The sequence below is a fragment of the Balaenoptera borealis genome (genome assembly GCF_965194805.1).
Source record: "Balaenoptera borealis genome assembly, chromosome: 1".
NCBI lineage: Eukaryota > Metazoa > Chordata > Mammalia > Artiodactyla > Balaenopteridae > Balaenoptera > Balaenoptera borealis.
In genome coordinates, this window is record NC_138860.1 from 64,782,925 (window position 1) to 64,805,584 (window position 22,660).

General features: G+C 41.0%; 2 protein-coding genes across 2 annotated transcripts in view; both read right to left on the reverse strand.

The window, feature by feature from the left end:
- The window catches only part of LOC309613783 (uncharacterized protein), a 629,462-nt gene that overhangs the window by 603,384 nt on the left and 3,418 nt on the right, over positions 1-22,660 (reverse strand). The gene's annotated exons all lie outside the window — the stretch shown is intronic.
- LOC309613799 (uncharacterized protein) lies at positions 9,966-13,276 on the reverse strand. The gene is made up of 3 exons (XM_082361173.1): positions 12,287-13,276; positions 11,177-11,513; positions 9,966-10,032 (listed from the first exon to the last, which is right to left on the reverse strand). The coding sequence occupies exons 1-3, from the start codon at positions 12,355-12,357 to the stop codon at positions 10,012-10,014; spliced, it is 429 nt and encodes a 142-aa protein (XP_082217299.1). The 5' UTR covers positions 12,358-13,276; the 3' UTR covers positions 9,966-10,011.

Consider the following 22,660-nt stretch of genomic DNA (forward strand, 5'->3'; position numbering starts at 1 on the left):
TAGAAGTTTTTAAAAAAGAGTTAGACCATTAAAGAACAACAAAACAGAGATGAGGAATGCAATAACTGAAATGAAAAATACACTAAAAGGAAACTACTGTAGACTAAATGATACAGAGGAATGAATCAGAAAACTGAAGGACAGAGTACTGGCAATCACTGAAGATGAACGGTAAAACAATAGATTAAAATGAAATGAGGAAAGTTGAACAGACTTGTGAAACAACATCAAGTGTACTAATATTTGCATTATACTGGTCCCAGAAGCAAAAGGGAAGAGAAAGCAGTGTAGAACCTACCTGAAGACATACGAGCTGAAAACTTCCGTAACCTGGGAAAGAAAACAGACATCCAAGGCCAGTAAACACAGTAAGGCCAAAACAGGATCAACCCAAAGAGGACCACACCAAGACTCACTGTAATTAAAATGGCAAAAAAAATAAAGATAAAAAGACACTATTAAAAGGAGCAAAGGAAAAGCAACAAGTTACAAACATGGGAACTTGCATAAAGTTATCAGCTGACTTTTCAGGATAACCTCTGCATGCCAGAAGGGAGTGGCATGGTATATTTAAAGTCATGAAAGGGAAAAGCCCATAACCAAAAATACTCTACCCAGCAAGGCTCTCCTTCAGATTTGATGGAGAGATCTAAAGTTTTACAGAGAAGCAAAACTAAAAGAGCTCAGCATCGCCAAACCAGCTTTATGAGAAATCTTAAGGGGGCTTTTCTAAGTGAAAAAGAAAAGGCCACGACTGAAACATAAAAATTAGGAAAGGAAACTTACTAAAGGAAAAACCTCATTGGTTAAGGCAAATATTCAACAAAGGTAGTAAATCAACCATGTACACAGCTAATAGGAAGGATGAAAGAAAACAGCAATAAAACCATCTATATTCACAATAAGAAGTTAAGGGACACACAAAACAAGTAGATGTAAAATATAAGGTCAAATTCAGTAACTGTGGGGGAGGAGAGTAACAATGCATGGTTGGTAGTGTCCATGTGAAATTAAGAGCTCAGCAACTTAAATAATCACACACATACACACTCACACAAAACTGAAAGAAATCCAAACATAATATTAAAGATAGTCCTCACGTCACAGATGAAGGGAATAAACAGGGAAGAAGGGAACACTGAAGAAATTAAAGAGGGATTCTAAAAATACCCAAGACAAATGAAAATGAACACACAATGATCCAAAATCTATGGGACACAGCCAACGCAGTTCACGGGGGAAGTTATAGTGATACAAGCTTTTTCTTAGGAAACAAGAAAAATATCAAATAAACAACCTAACACTACACCTGAAGGAATTAGAAAAAGAAGAAAAAACAAAACCCAAAGCTGTCAGAAAGAAAAATTAAGAAAACTATGCCATATGCAATCACATCAAAAAGAATAAGATACCTAGGAATAAACACACCTAAGCAGGTAAAAGACATGTGCTCAGGGCTTCCCTGGTGGCGCAGTGGTTGAGAGTCTGCCTGCCAATGCAGGGGACACGGGTTCGAGCCCTGGTCTGGGAAGATCCCACATTCTGCGGAACAGCTGGGCCCGTGAGCCACAACTACTGAGCCTGCGCGTCTGGAGCCTGTGCTCCGCAACAGGAGAGGCCACGATAGTGAGAGGCCCACGCATCGCGATGAAGAGTGGCCCCCGCTTGCCGCGGCTGGAGAAAGCCCTCGCACAGAAACGAAGACCCAACACAGCCAAAAAATAAATAATAAATAAGTAATAAATAAATTAAAGAAATCACTATAAAAAAAAGACATGTGCTCAGAAATCTATCAGCCATTGGTGAAAGAAGTTGAAGGCAACACAAAAAGATGGAAAAACATAGCATGTGCATGGACTGGAAGAATTAATACTCTTAAAATAACCATACTACCAAAGACAGTCTTAATGCAACAGATTTAATGCAATCCCTATCAGAATACCAAAGCATTTGCACAGAACTTGAAAAAGTAATTTTAAAATTTGTATAGAAACACAAAGGCCCCAAATAGCCAAACAATCTTGAGAAAGAACAGAGCTGGAGGCATCACACACCTTGACTTCAGACTATACTGCAAAGTGACAGTAATCAGAGAGAATCGTACCAGAGCAAAAACAGACACAAAGATCACTGGAAGAGAACAGAGATCCCAGAAATAAGCCCACACACTTATATTTAATTGATTTATGACAAAGCAGGCAATATGGAGAAAAAACTGTCTCTTCAATAAGTGGTACTAGGAAAACTGGTCAGCTACATGGAAAAGAATAAAATTAGATTATTTTAGAACACCATATATAAAATAAATGCAAAACTGAATAAACACCTAAATGTAGGACCAGAAACCATAAAACCCCTAGAGGAAAATATAGAACATTCTTCAACATAAATGATAGCAACAGTTTTAAGTTCAATCTACTAAGGCAAATGAAACAAAAGCAAAACTAAAAAAATGGGACTTCACTAAACTTAAAAGATTTTGCACAGCAAAGGTAACCAAAGACAAAATGAAAAGACAACCTGCTGAAGGAGAGAAAATATTTGCACATGATAAGAGGTTAACACCAAAAAGATGACTAAGCAAGGGTTCATAGCTAAACTACAGAAAGAGCACATACAACTCAGTATCAAAAAAACACCCAAAATCTTTTTTTTTAAATGAGAAGACCTAAATAGACACTTTTCCAAGGAAAATATACAGATAGACAGCCAGAACTCACAAAGATGCTAAACATAGCTAATCGGCAGTAAAATGCAAATCAAAACTATGAGATATATCACCTCAGTCTTGTCAGAATGGCTGTCATCAAAAAGATCACAAGAAACAAAGGTTAGTGAGGATGTGGAGAAAGGGAAACTCTTGTACACTCTTGATTTGAATGTGAATTAGTGCAGCTACTGTGGAAAGCAGAATGGAGGTTCCACAAAAAACTAAAAATAGAACTACCATAATATCCAGCCGTTTCACTCTTGGGTATATCAGAAGAAAACAAAAACACTATTTCAAAAAAATAACTGCACCCCAATGTTCATAACAGTGTTATTTGCCATAGCCAAGATACAGAGTCAAAGTAAGTGTTCATCAATAGCTTAGTGGATAAAAAAGATTTTTTATGATGACTTCAGCAAAAAATGAAATTTTGCCATTTGCAAGAACATGGATGGACTTGGAGGGTATTATGCTTAGTAAAATAAGCCGCAGAGAAAACAAGCATGGTATGTTATGAGAAAAAAAGCATGGTAAGTTATGAGAAAACAAGCATGGTATGTTATCATTTACACGTGGCATCTAAAAATTTGAATACAACACAAACAACAACAACAAAAAAACAGACTCACAGATTAAAGAACAGACTAGTGGTTACCAGCAGGGAGAGATAGGGTGGAGGAGCAAAATAGTGGTAGGAGATTTTGAGGTACAATCCACTATGTATAAAATCAATAATCTACAGTGGTGTACTGTATAGCATGGGGAATATAGCCACTCTTTTATAATAACTATAAATGGAGAAGAACCTAAACATTTATGAATCACTGTTGTACCTCTGAAACTAATATAATAATGTAAATTAACTATAGATCAATAAAATATAAAGTAAGAAACAATAAAGGGGAGACAGATTATTAGATAGAAATCAATTAAATAAACACAAGTTTTGGAAATCAGGAATTAAAACACAACATGTAAGACACAACATTGGCATTTAAAGTGTACAATCTATTCATTTAAAAGAAATGATTTAAGTGGTAAAAAATGGTACCCATTCTCACAATTTTGTATATCTAGGATAAATTATTATCTACAAAAATATGTTACAAATATTCACTCAAAAAGAAAGAGAAAATTTGGATAAACCCATTTTAGTATACAAATTTAATATCAAAGTCTCTAGGTAAAATTGATTTGAATAAGTTCTGTTAGCCACTTCTAGTTTCTTTGTGATGTAAAATCTTTTAAAGCATAAAAATCAGCCTTTCTACATTATTCCACTAGACATACATGGAAGTTAAAAGAAATGAGAAGAGAGAACAATCAACCAGGAAGGTGAATTTACTGAGAAACAGTCATTCTTTCTCCCTCCTCCTTTTCTTTTCCTCCTTTTCCAGGTCTCTTTCGGTTCCAATCAAGAGAAGTCTTGAGAGTTCTGAGAATATTTCTTTGACGGCTTCAAATCACCATACCTACATCCTCTGACACAACTACACACACGGGAACAAAAATAAACCTCTGCTATCTACTCATGTAGGAGGGATTCATGCAAAATTAACTCCTACATGGAGACCAACAGGTGAGTTTTCTACCTGTTCTTTATAATGTCCTTCCATTATAGTAAATCCCACACATTATGAGGCAGAAGTGGTTACGTGAGCTTTTCCTTGAAGTCAAAAATCTTGCATTCATTTCAAGCACCTGGTGATCATAGGGTACAGCCAGGGAAGGTGCCATCCCCCCTGGGGGTGGGGGGTGGCGGTGAATGGGCTCCCACACCCATGCACCTCCTGATGTACAGATTCTGGAGAAAAGAAGGGCGATCATACCGCAGTCAGCCTGTCAGGCTGTCGGGCCGCTGGGCGACCCGACCAGCCTGGAAGTGTCCCATCAGTTGCTGAAAGCAAAACTCTGTCCCCCCCCTGTGACGTCAGGCAATTTGGGCCAGAGAGTCAGAGGATAATCAAATCAGAGAGTCAGAGGATAATCAGAGGTAATCAACTCCTCCTCTCTGCTCACCTCCTTGGGGTTACAGCAACCCCATCTCCAAACCCAAATCTGACCCTGGAGTGCCAAACTGGGAGTGGCAGGTGGGCTCTGCCCGTGCTTCAGCGCCCTCTGGAGGTTGTCTGCTCTAAAGCCAACTCTCAGCCCTTCCTTCTCCTTCCCTAGTCATGAGGGCTGCCTTGGTCTCCTGCAGCTGCTGGCCTGATTTCATTCTTCTTTTTTCTCCAATTACAATGAAGTGTCTTACAGAAGTTTGGAATCTCTTGAAGAAGGAAGATCTTTTAGTCAATACACCTTAACTGTGAGAAGTTGGTATCAAGAATGAACCTGAAATACTGTATTTTTCTCCTGATGATTCCAAGGAGAGACAGCACAAGTTTTCTAAATCATAAGAAGAACCAAGGTAAATATGATATTCTGAGCCAGAGATGAAAAAGCAGTTTCTAGCACCCCTTCCTCATGTCATTTAACTGGGATTTAAATCAAACAACTGCCACTGGTTTTTAAATCACATGACCCAACTTTAAATCAATCAGCTGCTTCCCTGTAACTCACGTGACTTGGCTTTGAATAGTAAGAAATTCAGAGGTATAAAAAGGATGTTCTGAACAATAAATGGAAAAACAACATTTTAGAAAGTTTTTTTCTTTTCGAATGGACAATTCATTGCCTACAGAATAAAGGATTCTCTTGTGGATTTCTTGAACTATAAACACATACAATGTCTCCGTTGGCTTGATTGACTTAGATTTGGGTTTTTTTGTTGTTGCTATTGTTAACATATTTCTTGGAGTATAATTACTTTACCTTGTTGTGTTAGCTTCTGCTGTATAACAAAGTGAATCAACTATTCGTATACATATATTCCCATATCCTCTCCCTCTTGTGTCTCCTTCCCACCTTCCCTAACCCACCCCTCTAGGTGGTCACAAAGCACTGAGCTGATCTCCCTGTGCTGTATGCAGCTGCTTCCCAATAGCTATCTATTTCACCTTTGGTAGTGTATATATGTCCATGCCACTCTCTCACTTCATCCCAGCTTACCCTTGCCCCTCCCTGTGTCCTTAAGTCCATTCTCTACAGCTACGTCTTTATTCCTCTGCAGCGACTCCTGCTAGGGATGGATACTTCCTTTTATGCTCAGGGAAAGCCCCTAGTTTGAATATGATTTGAATTTAATCCTGTGAAACCATCAGAACTTCCCACCAGAGATAAATGAGGAGATTCTGGCCTTTATTAGTATGCACGATGAACACGGGTGTCCTGGCTGTACTTGCCAACCCTCCTATTTACCCACCTATTTTTATCCACCTTCCTCCCTGTGAGTACCTTTGACCAACCCTGAGCTCAGACTCCTGACCTATTCCAGTGACTTTGTCAGTCTTTCTTTAAAAATGGACAGGTAATGAAATGAAATTAACCTAGAAGCAGCAGCTCAGTAAAGGAAATAAAATCATCAGAAGTTATCTAATCACAGCCACAGCCATCCAGGGCTCTGTCTTATCTCCTGGGTCATAAGAATGGTACCTTCCTAAACTTGAAGGACATCCAATCAACTAAGCAAAGGTGTTGCTCACCTCTGGCTCTTGGAGGGATTGCTAGGCACTCTACCCAGTATATACTAACTGCAAAACACTGTCATGGTTGTGAAACACCTATGATCCAGGAAAGCTTTTTGGGGTGCATGGGGAAGGTTTCTTTTTGACATCAAGCAAAAAATAAATCACCAAGCTCTTTGAGCACAGGGGTTCTTAAGAGGGCAGTAGAAGGAAGAAATGGGCAGAAAAGATGATCTCCAATGAAGTTAAGGACATTTTCCCAAAAGAGTAGGATTTAGTCTCAGTTTAAGGAGAACACTTTTAAATAGCTGGGACAGCTCCAAACTGCAGTTTAGGGAACGAGTGCTTCAAAAGAACAGTGCTTTAAAAGTCCTGGCAAGGCAGCAAGAGGATGAAGAGTTGGTTTTGCATAGTTTTGAACACAGGAGTAAAGAAGCAGAGGCATCTCTGACTAAAAGGCCCTGAGATCCTATGGCATCAATGGGTCAGTTGCAGGGGCAGGGGTGTGGGGGGCGATATTTCTCTCTCAATGTCTCCCAGGGCAGCCACCCCTCCCGACCCTAACCCCCAGTCCCTTCACCCTTCCTCCCTCCACTGTTGGGTCCCCAGGGACAGCACTTCTTACGCTGGAGTGCTCAGGCACCATTTCTGCAGTCTGGATTCTTCCTGGAGCCTGGCAAGTTCTGGGACAGGAAGACAGGTCTGCAAGCCCGCTGCGGTGCAGTCGGACCTGGAGGCCTGGAGAGGAACTGGAGCCCTGAAGCCCACCCACGTCCTTGAAGCCGAGGGAGGAACACATCCTCCTAACAGTACTTCTCAGGGGTCAGCGTGCTCCCCACCCGACGGTGATCCATACTCACTTGAGGCAGCAAGCACTGCCTCTAACTGGCCCCCTCGATTCCGCCTTAAGGGTCCTCGCACACGTGTGATAGCGCAGGCCCCAGATCTCTTTAGTCAGCTGAGGCCAGTGCTGCCGGGATCGCTCCAGTCCCATCCCCCAGCCCCTCCCTCTCGGACTGTATGTAATAGAAGAAAGAGCACAGAGGAATAGGCTGAATCAAGGGATCTGGGAGCCTGGGTATGAGTTTGAAGACGGAGAACCTAAGGCGCAATTACATATTACTGAAAACTCTTGTGGGGTGTGTGAGGGGAGGTTAGGGGGCTGAGAGGCTGAGTCAACCTGGTGAGTCCAGCCCCAGGACACCACACAGCCCCGCCCCCCTTTCCTTGCCATCAGACAAGGGTGCCGCAACTCCAGCTGGGACTCTGCACTTCCCCCTCCCTGATTCTCCAGAAGAGCAGGTGGCCCCCCTCTGAGGGCAGGGGCAAGACCACGGACCAAGTCCCCCTGCACTAAGGCACTACTGGAAGCTCTTCCTGAACAGCAGTCCTGGCTTGGAGCGAACCCGTGCACCGCCAAAGCTGGTCTCGTCTTGCAGCTGAGGGACGCAGGCTTTAAGTCAGCTGCCTTGGCTTTAAATCAATCAGTCCCCCCTTTAAGTCAGGTGACCTGATTTTAAATCACTGTATGCCCCTCAAGCCTGCAACTTCAAAAGTTGGGAACTTCACTTTCATCCCAGCACCTCACACAGCTGAATGCACACTGTAGTCACCCCCAACCCTGGCTTAGAGGCAGGATATAAGGTAAGGGGATGGGCGTGCACACATGGTGATGAGGGTGTACTTCATGTACCAGAAGGGTCCAGATACTCTGGGCACAGCAAGCAGTGCACGATACAGCAGCTCCCTGGCAAAGCTGGTGATGCACAGGGGGAGCAGGCACACCCAGGCATGCAGAGGTTCCAGGGCGGGAGCTGGGGCACAGCCAGCCGGGAGGGTGTGAAAGAGGAGGATCTGAGCCTTCTGGAGAAAGGCAGACACAGAATATGGATGAGAAACAAAGACCAGATGAAACATGGATTTGAAAAACACACCATGCTCTTGAAATTGGGGTGGGGGGCACCCCAGATTTGAGTCTTCTTACTCCCCAGTAGCTAGTGCTTTGGCATTTGCCCAATTACTTATAAAATGTGACTGATAATATCTAACCCATAGAATACAGCATTTGGAGTGGTTTGCGTGTTTATGTTTCTATAGGGGAATAAACTTTTCTACAAGAAAAATGTATATTTTCTGAAATAAATTAAAACCCCTTTTTAAAAAGTACTATATTGGACTTCCCTGGTGGCGCAGTGGTTAAGAATCTGCCTGCCAAGGCAGGGGACCTGGGCTCGAGTCCTGGTCAGGGAAGATCCCAAATGCTGCGGAGCAGCTAAGCCCATGCGCCACAACTACTGAGCCTGGAGGCCACAACTACTGAAGCCTGCGCGCCTAAAGCCGGTGCTCCACAACAAGCGCAACAAGAGAATCCACCGCAATGAGAAGCCCGCGCACCGCAACAAACAGTAACCCCCGCTCACTGCAACTAGAGAAAGCCCACACGCAGCAACGAAGACCAAACGCAGCCAAAAATAATTAATTTTTTTAAAAAACTACTATATCCTTCTATACATCTTCTTGGGGAAGAACAGAGGGAAGGAGTGGGAGAGTGAGAAAGACCAATACTTAGTGCACATCCCTGATGCAGGTGCTCTGCTGGCTCAGATAGTTTTATCCCCACTTTACAAAGGAGGAAGTAAGCTCAGAGAGGTTTAGTAATTTTCCCAAAGCCAAACAGCTATTGAGTGGCAGAACCAGGATCTGAACCAAGTCTGTAACCTTCAAAGCCTAAGCCCTCATCACACCAAAACTCAATTAATATTTACATTTATCAAATTACATTGCAACCTGGGGAGTTCTTGGCACAGTCCTGAATAAGAGTGAGAAAGAAAGAAATAGCGTTGTTCATCCAGTCAACCAAAATTTTTTTTTATTTTTTATTTTTTTAATGCTATTCTTGTCTGCTTACATTCTTTTTATGTATGTATGTATGTATGGCTGTGTTGGGTCTTCGTTTCTGTGCGAGGGCTTTCTCTAGTTGTGGCAAGCGTGGGCCACTCTTCATCGCGGTGCGCGGGCCTCTCACGATCGTGGCCTCTCGTTGCCAAGCACAGGCTCCAGACATGCAGGCTCAGTAATTGTGGCTCACAGGCCGAGTTGCTCCGCGGCATGTGGGATCTTCCCAGACCAGGGCTCGAACCCGTGTCCCCTGCATTGGCAGGCAGATTCTCAACCACCGCACCACCAGGGAAGCCCAACCAAAATTTTTGAAGCAGCTGCTAGATGCCTGGCCCTGTTTGGAGTTCAGCAGTGATCAAGACAGGAAGAGTCCTACTTTCATGAACCATGTAGTGGGGAGGAGAGACGGGTGCAACTTGGGTGAGGGATTTCACCTTGCTGGGCCTCTGTTTTCTCATCTGGAAAATGGGATGGGTGTTTCTCATTTTCTGGGATTGTCCAGCCCTCACATTCTCTGATTCCATAAGAAGCATTTGTTTTCCTGTTTCTTTAAAATTCAATCAGGCCATGAGCTGTGATGAATGTCGTTAGCTGCTCCCCAAATCACTCTATTTCCACCCATTTCCTGTGATCAGGTCTATCCCCCAACATGACTCAAAATCAATCAAGTCACAGAAGCTAAGGGGCACCCAGCAGAAGAATTCCAACCCTGGCTTCTCAGGAGCTCTGCGGTCTACCTGGCCAGGTAAACTTCACGCACCTGGCACAAGGTGGCCATCCCTGGTTTCTCATCAACATGATCTCAGGCACAAACCTCCTTGTTTTTCCATTTTGTCTTTAAGTTACTTGCTGAAACAACTGCACAAATATGAAAAAGATATAAAAATCAGGCATCCTCTGCCCTCACTGCCTACTAATAAATGATTTTCTGCCACTTTAATGATAAAGATACAACATTTCAGCATTCCGTTGCCCTTATTATTTTTCATTTTGTTGATATTTCTACTGAATACATCTTTCAATATTTTAACAATGGAACATGTATTTAGGTTGTTCCACACACAGCCTTTGGTGGTAAGGGTTTTGTTGTTATATTTCTATTATGTTTCCTTTAAAAATCATTATCCTGTTTAAATGGATTACGTCAACTTTATAGGCATTTATCATATGATATTGATGAAATTAATACATAGAGGGCAGTAGTACAAATTGATTGGAATTGAGAGCCTCTATTAGCACAGTTAAATATATATATATATGCCAAATTACATGCTGAGTGAGATTCTCCTACTCTTTTTCACTCTCTGCCCCTCAAGCCTGTAAGAAATGGAATATTTCTTGCCATATCAGTAAAAAAAGGATGTCACAGTCATCAGCACTTGCAGCCCTCCAATGTGAGCCGGTGGGCCCTGAGGAACTCAGGATATGCAAATACAGAATGCTGGCCCCAGAGAGCTGAGGTGCATATCAAAGGAAGGATTTCAGTGAGCCCAGACGCTTGCATCTTCCCATACAAAGAAAAGCGCTACATTCCTCACCTTGGGAGAGCTGGTTTTCCTTAGTTAACAATCACCTTTTGATGTTCCCCATTACCTGCGCCATTCCCCTCCCCTGTCCCCTCCCCCCAGTACTTTAGCTCAGGGAGGAAGGAGCGCAGAGAGACTCGGCTGAACAAGGGGCCTGCGAGCCTGGGGATGCGTTTTCAGCCGCTTTCCCCGCAGTCAGGAGGAGGGGCGCTGACGCTCCAACCGGACCCTGCGCCTCCCTTTCCCCGTTTCCCCTCAGGACGCTCAGGCCGACCCACTCCCCACGCCCACCAGGCCCCGCGAGCCAGGCCGAGGGCAGGGGCGAGAGAAGGGACCGACGTTCCCCGGGACCAGAACGCTAGGGGCTGCTCTTTCTGCACAGCAGCGGTGGGTGGCAGCAAACCCCTGCCCCTCAGAAGCTGGTCTTGCACTGACGCCCGGGCACCAGACCAGGAGGAGGGTTGGCGCCCACTTACCCGGCCCGCGGTCCCCAGGACTGTCGCGGCTTTGGCGGCCGGGGCCCCTCCAGAGCCGGCAGCCTCAGTGAGGCCGCCCTCCCCTCGGGCTCCGGGGCACTTTAGTGACGGCGGAGGCAAGAGACCCCGAGCCGGGAGTTCCAGCTCTGCGGAAACGCGGGATCGTTCTGGGCGAGGAGGTGGGACCGCTCTGCCCCCAGGCCTTCCGGGAGGGAGGGCGGCGCCGGGGGAGGAGCCGCCTGGAGCCTCCAGGAGCCCTTCCGGGGGTCCTGGAGGGGCGGCCCGGCCTGGGGGCCCCGCCCACTGTGGCCGCAGCCCAGGCCTTTTTCCTGGAATCCTACACAAGAAAGAAAGATACAGTCTATAGTAAATATTCACAAATGATTGTTGCTGCTGTGCTTACTATTCTATTAAAGGTGTAAAATCCATAAAACACTTTAAGTTCAAAGTTAAATACGAATTTTTACCTTTCTAATTATGTCTCTGCTATTCCCAACTGTGGTTAATGAATCAGAGACTGTGGCATCACTAGTTAAAAATGAGCTTGAGGAAAAAATAGAACTCAGGCCCACCAGACCTACTGAATCACGATCTGCACTTTTACAATCTCCCCAGTGTACTTGTGTACCCATGAATAGTTGAAAGGTACATTTCTACCTCGACATGTCTTTTCTGTCTGAGAAATACACACATTTTATCCAGTTTGATATAAATAAAACACTCAAAAATGCATATGCCTGTGTTGAAACCATCATTTTATCATTTCTTTTCCAGATAAGTATAGTCTCTACACTGGTTTTGTGGATCACATGCCATACTCTTTTCTTGTAGTTACAAATAAGGTAGAGAAAGTTACTTTGTAAATATATATATATTAGTGGATAATTGAAGACAGTCTTCTAAATTAAAAGCACTTCTCTTAACTTGCTGTTTTCTTCTTGGGTCACATTATGAACTCTTCCCGTGGCCACATGGCATGTGTACTTTTAATTTCAGGGACTGCTGCCATTCCAGGATGTGGCCATAGATTTCTCTCAAGAGGAGTGACAATGCCTGGACCAAGATCAATGGGAATTGTACAGGGGTGTGATGTTAGAGAAGTATAGGAACCTGCTCTCCTTGGGTGAGGATACCTTCCTTCCAGAATTCCTTATCCAACCACAGGGTTTAGAGTCCTTCATTTGTAGAATGTCTCCTGGAATCTTCTGCTTCCTACAATAGGGTTTCAGATTGCAATGTTTCAGGAAAGACTAGGAGTTTGTGGGTATAATTTATCTTATTTTTTTAAAATCGCAGCCTCCCTTTTAATATACTTTGTAACTGCTTGGGATGTGTCTATATGAACTGTGTATTATATGCTTCTGTTATAGTCCTTACAATATTTTTTTGTCTTATTTTCTGTAACAATTTTCCATGGATTCTTTGGGCTTAAGGTATATTAAAAGGGAGACTGCGATTCTGGGACTTCCCTGGTGATGCAGTGGTTAAGAATTCGCCTGCCAATGCAGGGGACCCGGTTCGATCCCTGGTCTGGGAATTTCCCACGTGCCACGGAGCAACTAAGCCAGTGGGCCACAACTACTGAGCCTGCGTGCCACAAGTACTGAAGATGGTGTGCCTTGAGCCCGTGCGCCATTTATTTTTTGGAGAATAAAACTGCCTCTGAGTGATTAAAATCTAGACCAGCTAGTCAAAATGCTTTATCACCTGTTCTTCTAAAACACTGATCAACGGAACAAGTTTTACTAGGGATAACAGAGTAATTGTATTCTGGAGTTCATATCGGCAATATGTTTTATGACCTTGATGCTGGATCACGACATTTCAATGGTATAACTGCTATTAATTGTCTGTTTGTTCAACGATTAAAGTCTCACGTGATCTGAGTTCAGACTGGAGTCATCCTGGTTGGTTTCTGTCTGTTGCAGATTTCTTCCAGTATGAAAGGACAAGAGCAATACGGCTTACTTTACAAAATGTCTTCAAACCAAATGATGATATAATCTACATTCAGTTAATTTATACATACCCTACTGTAGAACAGGGTTTGTTACGGTGGCAGAGCCCGGTAATTAGGTAAAACTGAAACATTTATCTGCAGTAGTTCAAGTTCTCTTCCTAAGAATATGTTTATAATCAACATTCTTTCACAAAGTACCCAATTTAATTCACCATAGCAGTCCTCATATTAACTAAATGGAGAATCCTAGGCTATATACAAATCCAGAAAGGGCCAAAAGTCATCAGCCCCTATGGATTATTACAACCCATTACTGAGACATTCAAATTATTTCTTAAAGAACCACCATGACCATCAACATCATCAATTTATATATTATTGCCCCAATACTAGCCTTAACCATGGCTCTCACAACATGAATTCCTCTTCCCATATCTTATCCACTAATATAAATGTAGGCATACTATTTATGTTAGCCATATCAAGCCTAGCCATTTATTCCATCCTCTGATCTGGTTGAGCTTCAGATTCAAAATACTCACTCACTGGAGCTCTACGGACAGTAGCACAGACAATCTCATATGAAGTCTTGCTGGCAGTTATTCTATTATCAGTCCTAATGCTAAATGGATCATTTACACTTTCAACAGTAATTATTACACAAGAACACCTATGACTAATTTTCTCCTGACCCCTACCCAGAATTTGATTATCTCCGCAGTAGCAGAAATCCAATGAAGCCCCACTTGATTTAACAGAAGTAGAATCAAAACCTGTATATGTCTTCAATGTAGAAAATGTAGCAGGCCCATTCACCCCGTCCTTCCTAGAGAATATGTCAATTTCCTTATAATAAACATTTCCACAACATTCTATTTTTAGGAGCATTTGACAATCCCTACGTGCCAGAATTATATACAGCCCAAGTCATCATTAAAACACATCTAACAATCTCCTTTCTATGAATTCAAGCATCCTACCCACAATTTTGATATGATCAACGTATACATCTCTTATAAAAATATTTTTTACTACTAACATTAGCCCTATGTATATGAGAGTTTTCACTACCTGTCATCATACCAGGCAACCCACAGCAAACTTAAGAATTATGTTTGACTAAAGAGTTACTTTGATAAAGTAAATGATAGAGGTTTAAATGCGCTTATTCCTGGAATTGAACTTATTTCTAAGAATTTTACATTCTCCATGCTACCACATTACACCACAATGCTATATAGTAAGGTTCTCTAAGAAAGCTTCAAGGCCCATACCCCCAAAATATTGTTGTATATCCTTCCTGTACTAATAAACTCTCATTGTTTTTACTATCATTCTACTGACCATTATTTCAGGAAATATAATTGTAGTAACAAGCTCACACTGGTTAATGGTATCCCCATTCTAATAAAAAACATGAACCCATAAGCTACAGAAGCATCCAACAAATATTTTCTAAAACAATCCACCACATCAATACTACTTATAATGGCTATTATCATTAATCTAATATACTCTGGTCAAAGAACACAATGAATTACAAAAATCTTTAATCCAGCAGCATCCACTATCATGACAATCGTCCTTGTCACAAAAGTAGGACATTCCCCATTTCACTTCTGAGTGCCCGAAGTAACTCAAGGCATTCCATGAACAGCAGGCCTGATGCTATCAACATGACAAAATTGCACCCCTATCAGTTTTATACCACATGTCACCATCCATCAACCTAAACATACTGTTAATCATAGTGATATTATAAATCATAGTTGGACGCTGAGGCAGACTTAACCATACTCACCTGGAAAAAATTACAGCCTCCTCATCAGTTGCCCATATAGGATGAATAACAGCTATTATAATGTATATTCCAAGTATAACAATCCTAAACATACTAATTTATATCATAACAACACTATCTTCTTCCTATTTATACCCAGATCATGTACTACAAGGGTATCATTATCACACACATGAGATAAAACACCTCCCATCAGGATCCTTATCCTCAGCATTATAGTGTCATGAGGAGGTCGCCCACCATTATCAGGGTTTTGACCCAAATGAATAATTATCCAAGAGATAACAAAAATGATAACATCATTCTACCAACACTAATAGGCATCACAGCAGTCCTCAGCATATATTTCTACTTGCAGCTAACATAATCCACATCACTAACTATATTCCCTTCATTAAACAACACAAAAGTACAACAATTTGAACATACAAAACAAATAACTTTCCTATCATTACTCATCATAATAGCCACACGATTACTACCCATAACACCCATCCTATCAGTGCTGGACTAGGAATTTAGGTTAGTTTAGACCAAGAGCTTTCAAAACCCTAAACAAGTACAATTTACTTAATTTCTAAAAATAAGGACTGCAGGACTTTCTCCTATATCAATTGAATGCAAAGCAAACACTGTAATTAAGCCAAATCCTTACGAGATTGATGAGTTTTAACCCCAGGAAATTTTAGTTAACAGGCAAATCCTCTAGTCAACTGGCTTCAATCTACTTCTCCTGCCTTTGAGAAAGAAAAAAGAAGAAAAAAAAAGGCAGGAAAATCACCAGCAGAATTGAAGCTGCTTCTCTCAAGTTACAATTCAATCTGTTGATTCACCACAGGGTTTGCCAGAAAGAGGGCTCAATCTCTGTCTTTAGATTTACAGTCGAATGCTAGCTCAGTCATTTTACCTCTGTTCATACACTGCTGATTATCTTCAATAAATCACAAAGATATCGGCATTTTATCTTTACTATTTGGTGCTTGAGCTGGAGTAGCAGGCAGCGCCTTAAGTATATTAATCCTGGCTGAGCTATGCTAACCTGGAGCGCTACTTGGAGATGCCCAAATCTGTAAGGTAGTCATAACAGTCCCTGCACTTGTAATAATTTTCTTTATAGTTGTACCCATTATGATTTCAGGGTTTGAAAACTGACTTGGGCCACTAATAACTGGGGCACCTGAGGTAGCATTTCCCCCAATATATCATATAAACTTTTGACTACTTCCCCCATCATTCTTACTCCTACTCATATCACCAATAGTAGAAGCTGGTTCTGGTACAAGTGGAACCCTATATTCAGCTCTAGCCTGCAATCTGGCCCATGAAGGAGCCTCTGTCGACCTAACCATTTTCTCCTTACATTTAGCAGGTGTCTCTTCAATTCTTGGTGCTATTACTTTTATTACTATAGTCTTTAATACAAAACTAGCAGTCATATCCCAATACCAAACACCAGTATTTGTTTAATCTTTCCCAACTATAGACATATTACATAATTACCACTCTCAGTCCGAGCAGCCAGAATTGCCATATTGTTAAGAGATAGAAATCTAAACACTACTTTCTTTGACCCTGCAGGAGGAGACTGAATCCTATACCAACACCTATTTTGACTCTTTGGTCACCCTGAAGTCTGTATTCATGGCCTACCAGGCTTTGTTATAATCTCACATATCATTACATACTATTTAGGACAAAAAGTGCCTTTCAGCTATTTGGGACTAGTATGAGTCATGTCCACTGGCTTTTTAGGATTTCTCTTGTGGGCCCATCATATGTTTACCATAGGGATAGCTGTTGACTCAGGAGCATACTTTGCATCAGCTACCGTAATTACTTCTATCCCTACAGGAGTAAAAGTATCTAGCTGATTAGCAACTCTTTATTTAAGTTTTCTTTCTCGTTTCTTTTTTTTTGGCTGCGTTGGGTCTTGGTTGCTGCACATGGGCTTTCTCTGGTTGCGGTGCACGGCCTTTTCATTGCAGTGGCGTCTCTTGTTGCAGAGCACAGCCTCTAGGCGCGTGGGCTTCAGTAGTTGTGGCTTGCGGGCTCTAGAGGGCAGCTCAGTAGTTGTGGTGCACGGGCTTTTTGCTCCGCGGTATGCGGAATCTTCCCAGACGAGGGCTCGAACCCATGTCCCCTGCATTGGCAGGCGAATTCTTAACCACTGTGTCACCAGGGAAGTCCCTGGTTAGCAACTGTTCACGGAGGTAATATTATATGACCTCCCACTATACTATGAGTTTTAGGCTTTAGTTTTTCTTTTTACAGTAGGTGGTTTGACAGGAATCATCTTAGCCAACTCATCCCCAGACATTGTCCTCCAGGATACATACTATGTAGTAGCACACTTCCATGACCTAATGTCCATGGGAGCAGTCTTCACTATTATAGGAGGCTTCCTACACTGATTCCCACTATTCTCAGGTTATACAGTTAACTCAGCATGAGCAAAAATTCACTTCACAAGTATATTTGTAGTAGTAAATATGACTTCCTGCAGCACTTTCTTGGCCTCTCAGGGATGTCACTACATTAGTCTGAGTACCCTGAGGCACACACAACATGAAATATTTTATCTTTAGGCTCATTCATCTCAGTAGCAGCAGTAATGCTAATAATCTTCATACTTTGAAAAGCATTTGCGTCTAAACAAGAAGTCTTAGCAGTGGAAATTGCTACTCCTAACCTAGAATGGTTACACGAATGCCCTCCACCATATCCTATGTTTCAACATCCTACCTATGTAAATGTAAAATAAGGAAGGACTCAAGTCCTTCTCAACCAGTTTCAAGCCAACACCATAACAATTATGTCTTTCTCAATAAATGAGATAAAAGTAAAAAGTGATGTAGCTTTGTCAAAGTTAAATCATAGGCTAAAATCCTGTATATCACTAAGGCATATCAGTTTCATCTAGGCTCTCAAGATACAACATCACCGATTACGGAAGGACTTTTACATTTTCATCATCACACATTAATAGTGATTTTTAAAATAAGTTCTCTAGTCCTCTATATCATTTCACTAATATTGACATCTAAACTAACTCATATGCATAGAATAGATGCACAGGTAGAGAAAATGTGAACAATTTACTAGCCATTATTGTAATCTTAATTGCCCTATCATCATTGTGAATCCTTTACATGACACATGAAATCAATAACTCTTCCCAAACCATAAAAACTATGGGTCAGTAATGATACTGAAGCTACAAATACACAGATTATGAAGATTTAAATGTTGACTCCTCTGTAATCCCCACATCAGAGCTAAAACCAGGAGAATAATGACTAATAGAAGTCAACAACCGAGTAGTTAGAGATAGTCATTGAATATCAGTTTCATCTGAAATTGTTGTACACTCCTGAGTTGTTCCTTCTCAGGCCTAAAAAGAGCTATCCCAGGATGCCTAACTTAAAGAATCCTAATACCAACAGGACCAGGCCTATGTTGTGGACAAGAGAGCTCGTTTTCCTGAGTTCAAAGACAGGACAGAGGGATATGGCTGAGATATGGGGTGAATCTGGAGCCCATGGGGATGCACTTTCCAAGCTCCAGGATAGGAATGGGGCCTCTAGGGTCCCAGGCCACCCACCACACCCTCCCGAGCAGGATCTGGACAACATTCCCTGTCAGTGATGAGGCAGCCCTAATACTGGTCATGCCCCGATGTTGTGTCCTATGTGGGCCCCATGCTCTTGGGACCACATCCCACACTCTGCAGGTCCATGCTACAGGGTCCTTCGTGCCTCAGGAGTACAGACCACACAATAAGCAGTTCCCTCCCCAACCAGCAGGAGGAGGGGAGGAGAGCAGGGGCACCAGGGGAATCTCACTCAGACAACAACACCCCAGGGGTGCCAGCGGGGACAGTGATGATGCAGATGAGGCACAGACCAAGAGATGGGACCAGAGGACCCAAAAGGCAGCTGGTCAGGTCCTGGCTCATCTGCACCCAGGACACCTTTGTCCCATACACCCCCTTCCTCATACACCCTCTCCTTAAATGCAGATTCTTCAGATGCAAACAGGCAGAGCTTCAGACTGAAAGTCAGCTCTTCCAAAATGACCCATCAGCAAACACTGCAGGATTCCACTCCCTGTGCTTTGTGGCTGCTTCCCACTAACTATCTAGTTTACATTTGGTAGTGTATATATATCCATGCCACTCTCTCACTTCATCCCAGATTACCCTTCCCCCTCCCTGTGTCCTCAAGTCCATTCTCTATGGCTGAGTCTTTATTCCTGTCCTGCCCCTAGGTTCTTCATAACCATTTTTTCTTTTTTTTTAGATTCCATATATATGTGTTAGCATACGGTATTTGTTTTTCTCTTTCTGACTTACTTCACTCTGTATGACAGTCTCTAGGTCAATCCACCTCACTACAAATAACTCAATTTCATTTCTTTTTATGGCTGAGTAATAGTCCATTGTATATATGTGCCACAGCTTTATCCATTCATCTGTCGATCCTGCCAACACTTTTACTTTACTCAATTGAGACCAATGTCAGACTTGTAAGGTAATAAATTTACGATGTTTTGAGTCACTCAATTTGCGGTAATTCGTATGAAAGCAATAAAAAACAAATACAGAGGTCCTACAAGAGCCAGGCTATATATTTATATTTAAGTATTTCTAAAATGAATTTAACCCTGTGATTCACAGCAGCAGCAGCTTCCAAGGGATCCCACCACACACCTGAGGCGAAAGCAGCCTAATAAAGAAGCAGTGACAGCAGCAGGTCACTGCCCCACACTTGGGGTAGAGGGGGATTTGATCTACTGTAGCAGCAGCATAGCCTGAATGGGAATGCATCCTCCTGTGGCACTAGTCCCATCAGCATTAGTCTAATCTGCTAGCATCTGCTGTGCCAACAGGCCCAACGTATACAAACCCTCCAACTCAGTAGCATTAAGTGAGCCAGGCTCAGTGTTTCCTGAAACTCATATCCAATGGCACTGGAAAGCCCAGATATCACCTACTGTTATGAAAACATAAAAAAAAAAAAACAATAACAGAAGACTGGCAACTTCAAAAAGAAAAGGGGAACAATGGAATGGGTGAAAACAAGTGGGATAAATATAAGAGACTATCATTAGTCTCATGAGTTTCTTAAATTCCCTATGATGGTCAAAGCAAAAATTATGACACCATCTGATGTGGTTCTCAATGTATATAGAGGAAATACTACAGAAAATCATACTTTAAAACTGGGGACTATTAAGAGGCCTAAATGGAAGTAAAATTTTGAAACTTCACTTGAAGTAATAAAAGACAGATTCCAGTAGGCTATGATAAGTTACATATGTATAGTGTAAGGCCAAAAGCAACCACTAAGAAAACTATACAAACAGTATACACAAATGATTATAAATAAATTAGATTAAAATGGACTTACCAAAAAATGTTTAAGTAACCCACAAGAAGGCAAAATAAGAGAAACACAGGATTGAGAAACTAAGGTAAAAGACAAAACAAAAAATAAAATGGTAGACCTAATCTTTAACATAGCAATAATTACATTAACTGTAAATGATCTAAATAACCAAGTCAAAGACAGAGATTGAAAGAGTAGATGAAAAAATCACAAGCATGATCCAACTCTATACTGTCTATAAGAAGCTTACTTTAAACATCATGATATAGGTAGTTCAAAGTAAAAGGATGAAAAAGGTATATCATGTGAACATTCATCAGAAAAAGCAGGAATGGCTATATTAATATCAGATAAAGTAGATTTCAGAGCAAAGGAAATTATTAGGGTCAAAGAGGGTCATTACATAAAGATAACAGGAATAATCCACCTAGATGACCTAGTGATACTAAATGTGTGTGCACCAAACAACAGAACTTCAAAACACATGAAGCAAACACTGAAAAAGGTAAAAGGAGAGAATTTCAAATCCACAATTATTATTTGAGACTTCAACACAGCAATTTATAGAACTCCCAGAGAGAAAAATCAGCAAGGGTATGGAAGAACTGAAAACATCATCAATCAACAGGATATAACTGACATTTAAAGAACACACTCAATAAAAGCAGAATACATATTCAAGTGTCCATGGAACATTCACTCATATACCATACACTGGGTGATAAAAAAAACATTAGCAGATTTAAAAGAATGAAAATCATAGAGAGTATGTTCTCTAGCCATAATGGAACCAGACTAGAAATCAATAACAGAAAGACAACAGGAAAATCTTCAATCACATGAAAACTAAACATCACAATTCCAAATAACTCATGGGTAAAAAGTCAAGGAAAAATTTTTAAATGCATAGAATAAAAGAAAATGGAGATATAACAGATCAACATTTGTGGAATAAAGTGAAAGCAATGCTGAAAGGGAAGTTTATAGCACTAAATTGGGAAAGAAAATATTTCAAAGAAATAGTCTAATTTTCTATATTAAAATAGTAAAAACGGAAGAGGAAAAAACACTAAACAAGCAGAAAGAAGGAAATAATAAAGATGAAACAAAAATCCATGAAACTGAAAACAGGAAAATGGGGGGGGGAGGAAATTAATGAAACAAAAGGCTGGTTCTTCAAAATAAACAATCTCATCAAGAAAGATGTAGCAAGACTGATAAAGATAAAAAGAGAGATGGCACAAATCACAGATATCAGAAATGCAACCAGGGATACCATGACATATCCTGCAGGTTAATAAGGGACAAGTTATTATGAACAAGTCTACACTATAAATTCAAAAATGTGGATGAAATGGACCAATGCGTCTACACCCAAAACTACCAAAACTCAGCCAAGATGAAAGAGACAATCTCAATTTTCCTGTAACTATGAGAAACACTGATTTTTCATTTAAAAACTCCCAAAAGAAATATTCAGGCTTAGATGTTTCACTTGTACCCAAGACTTAAAGAATTAACACCAATTTTACATGACTTGATAAGAAACAGAAGTAGAGGGAACAGTTCCTAATTAATTTTATGAAGCCAGTATTACCTTGATACCAAAACCAGACTGGGATAGTATAGAAAGAAGAAAACTACAGGCCAGTATTTTTTATGAAATTGGCTGTAAAAATCCTCAGCCAAATATTAGCAAATTAACTCCAGAAATATATAAAAAGAATAATATACCATGACCAAGTGGTATTTATTCCAGTTATGCAAAGTTGGTTAAATATTTGAAAATCAAACAATGTAATCTACCATATCCAATAGACTAAGGGGGAAAAGTCATGTGATCCTAATCATTAATGCAGAGAAAGCATTTGACAAAATCCAATCCCATTCATGATTTTAAAAAAAGAAGAAAAGAAACTCCAAGCAAACTAGGAATAGAAAAGGAACATACTGAAACTCATAAAGATGATCTACAAACAACCTATACCGACATTATATTTAACTGTGAAAGACTGAACGCTCTCTCTGTAAGATCAGAAACAAGGCACCGATATCTGCTCTCACCACTTTTATTAAATATATTACTGGAGGTTCTAGTAAGAAAATAAAGCAAAAATAAATAAACAGATAAATTTAAAAGTTAAATTTTTAAAAAGTTTATTTAAAAGATGAAAGAACTATTCCTACTATGTTGAATAGGAAGGAATATATCCTCCTGAATGTTGAATAGTAATATATCCTATTATATTGAATAAGGAAAACTAAAACTGTCTGTATCTGAAGATGAGATGATAATCTAAATGGAGAAAATACCAAGGAATCCACATAAAGCTTGA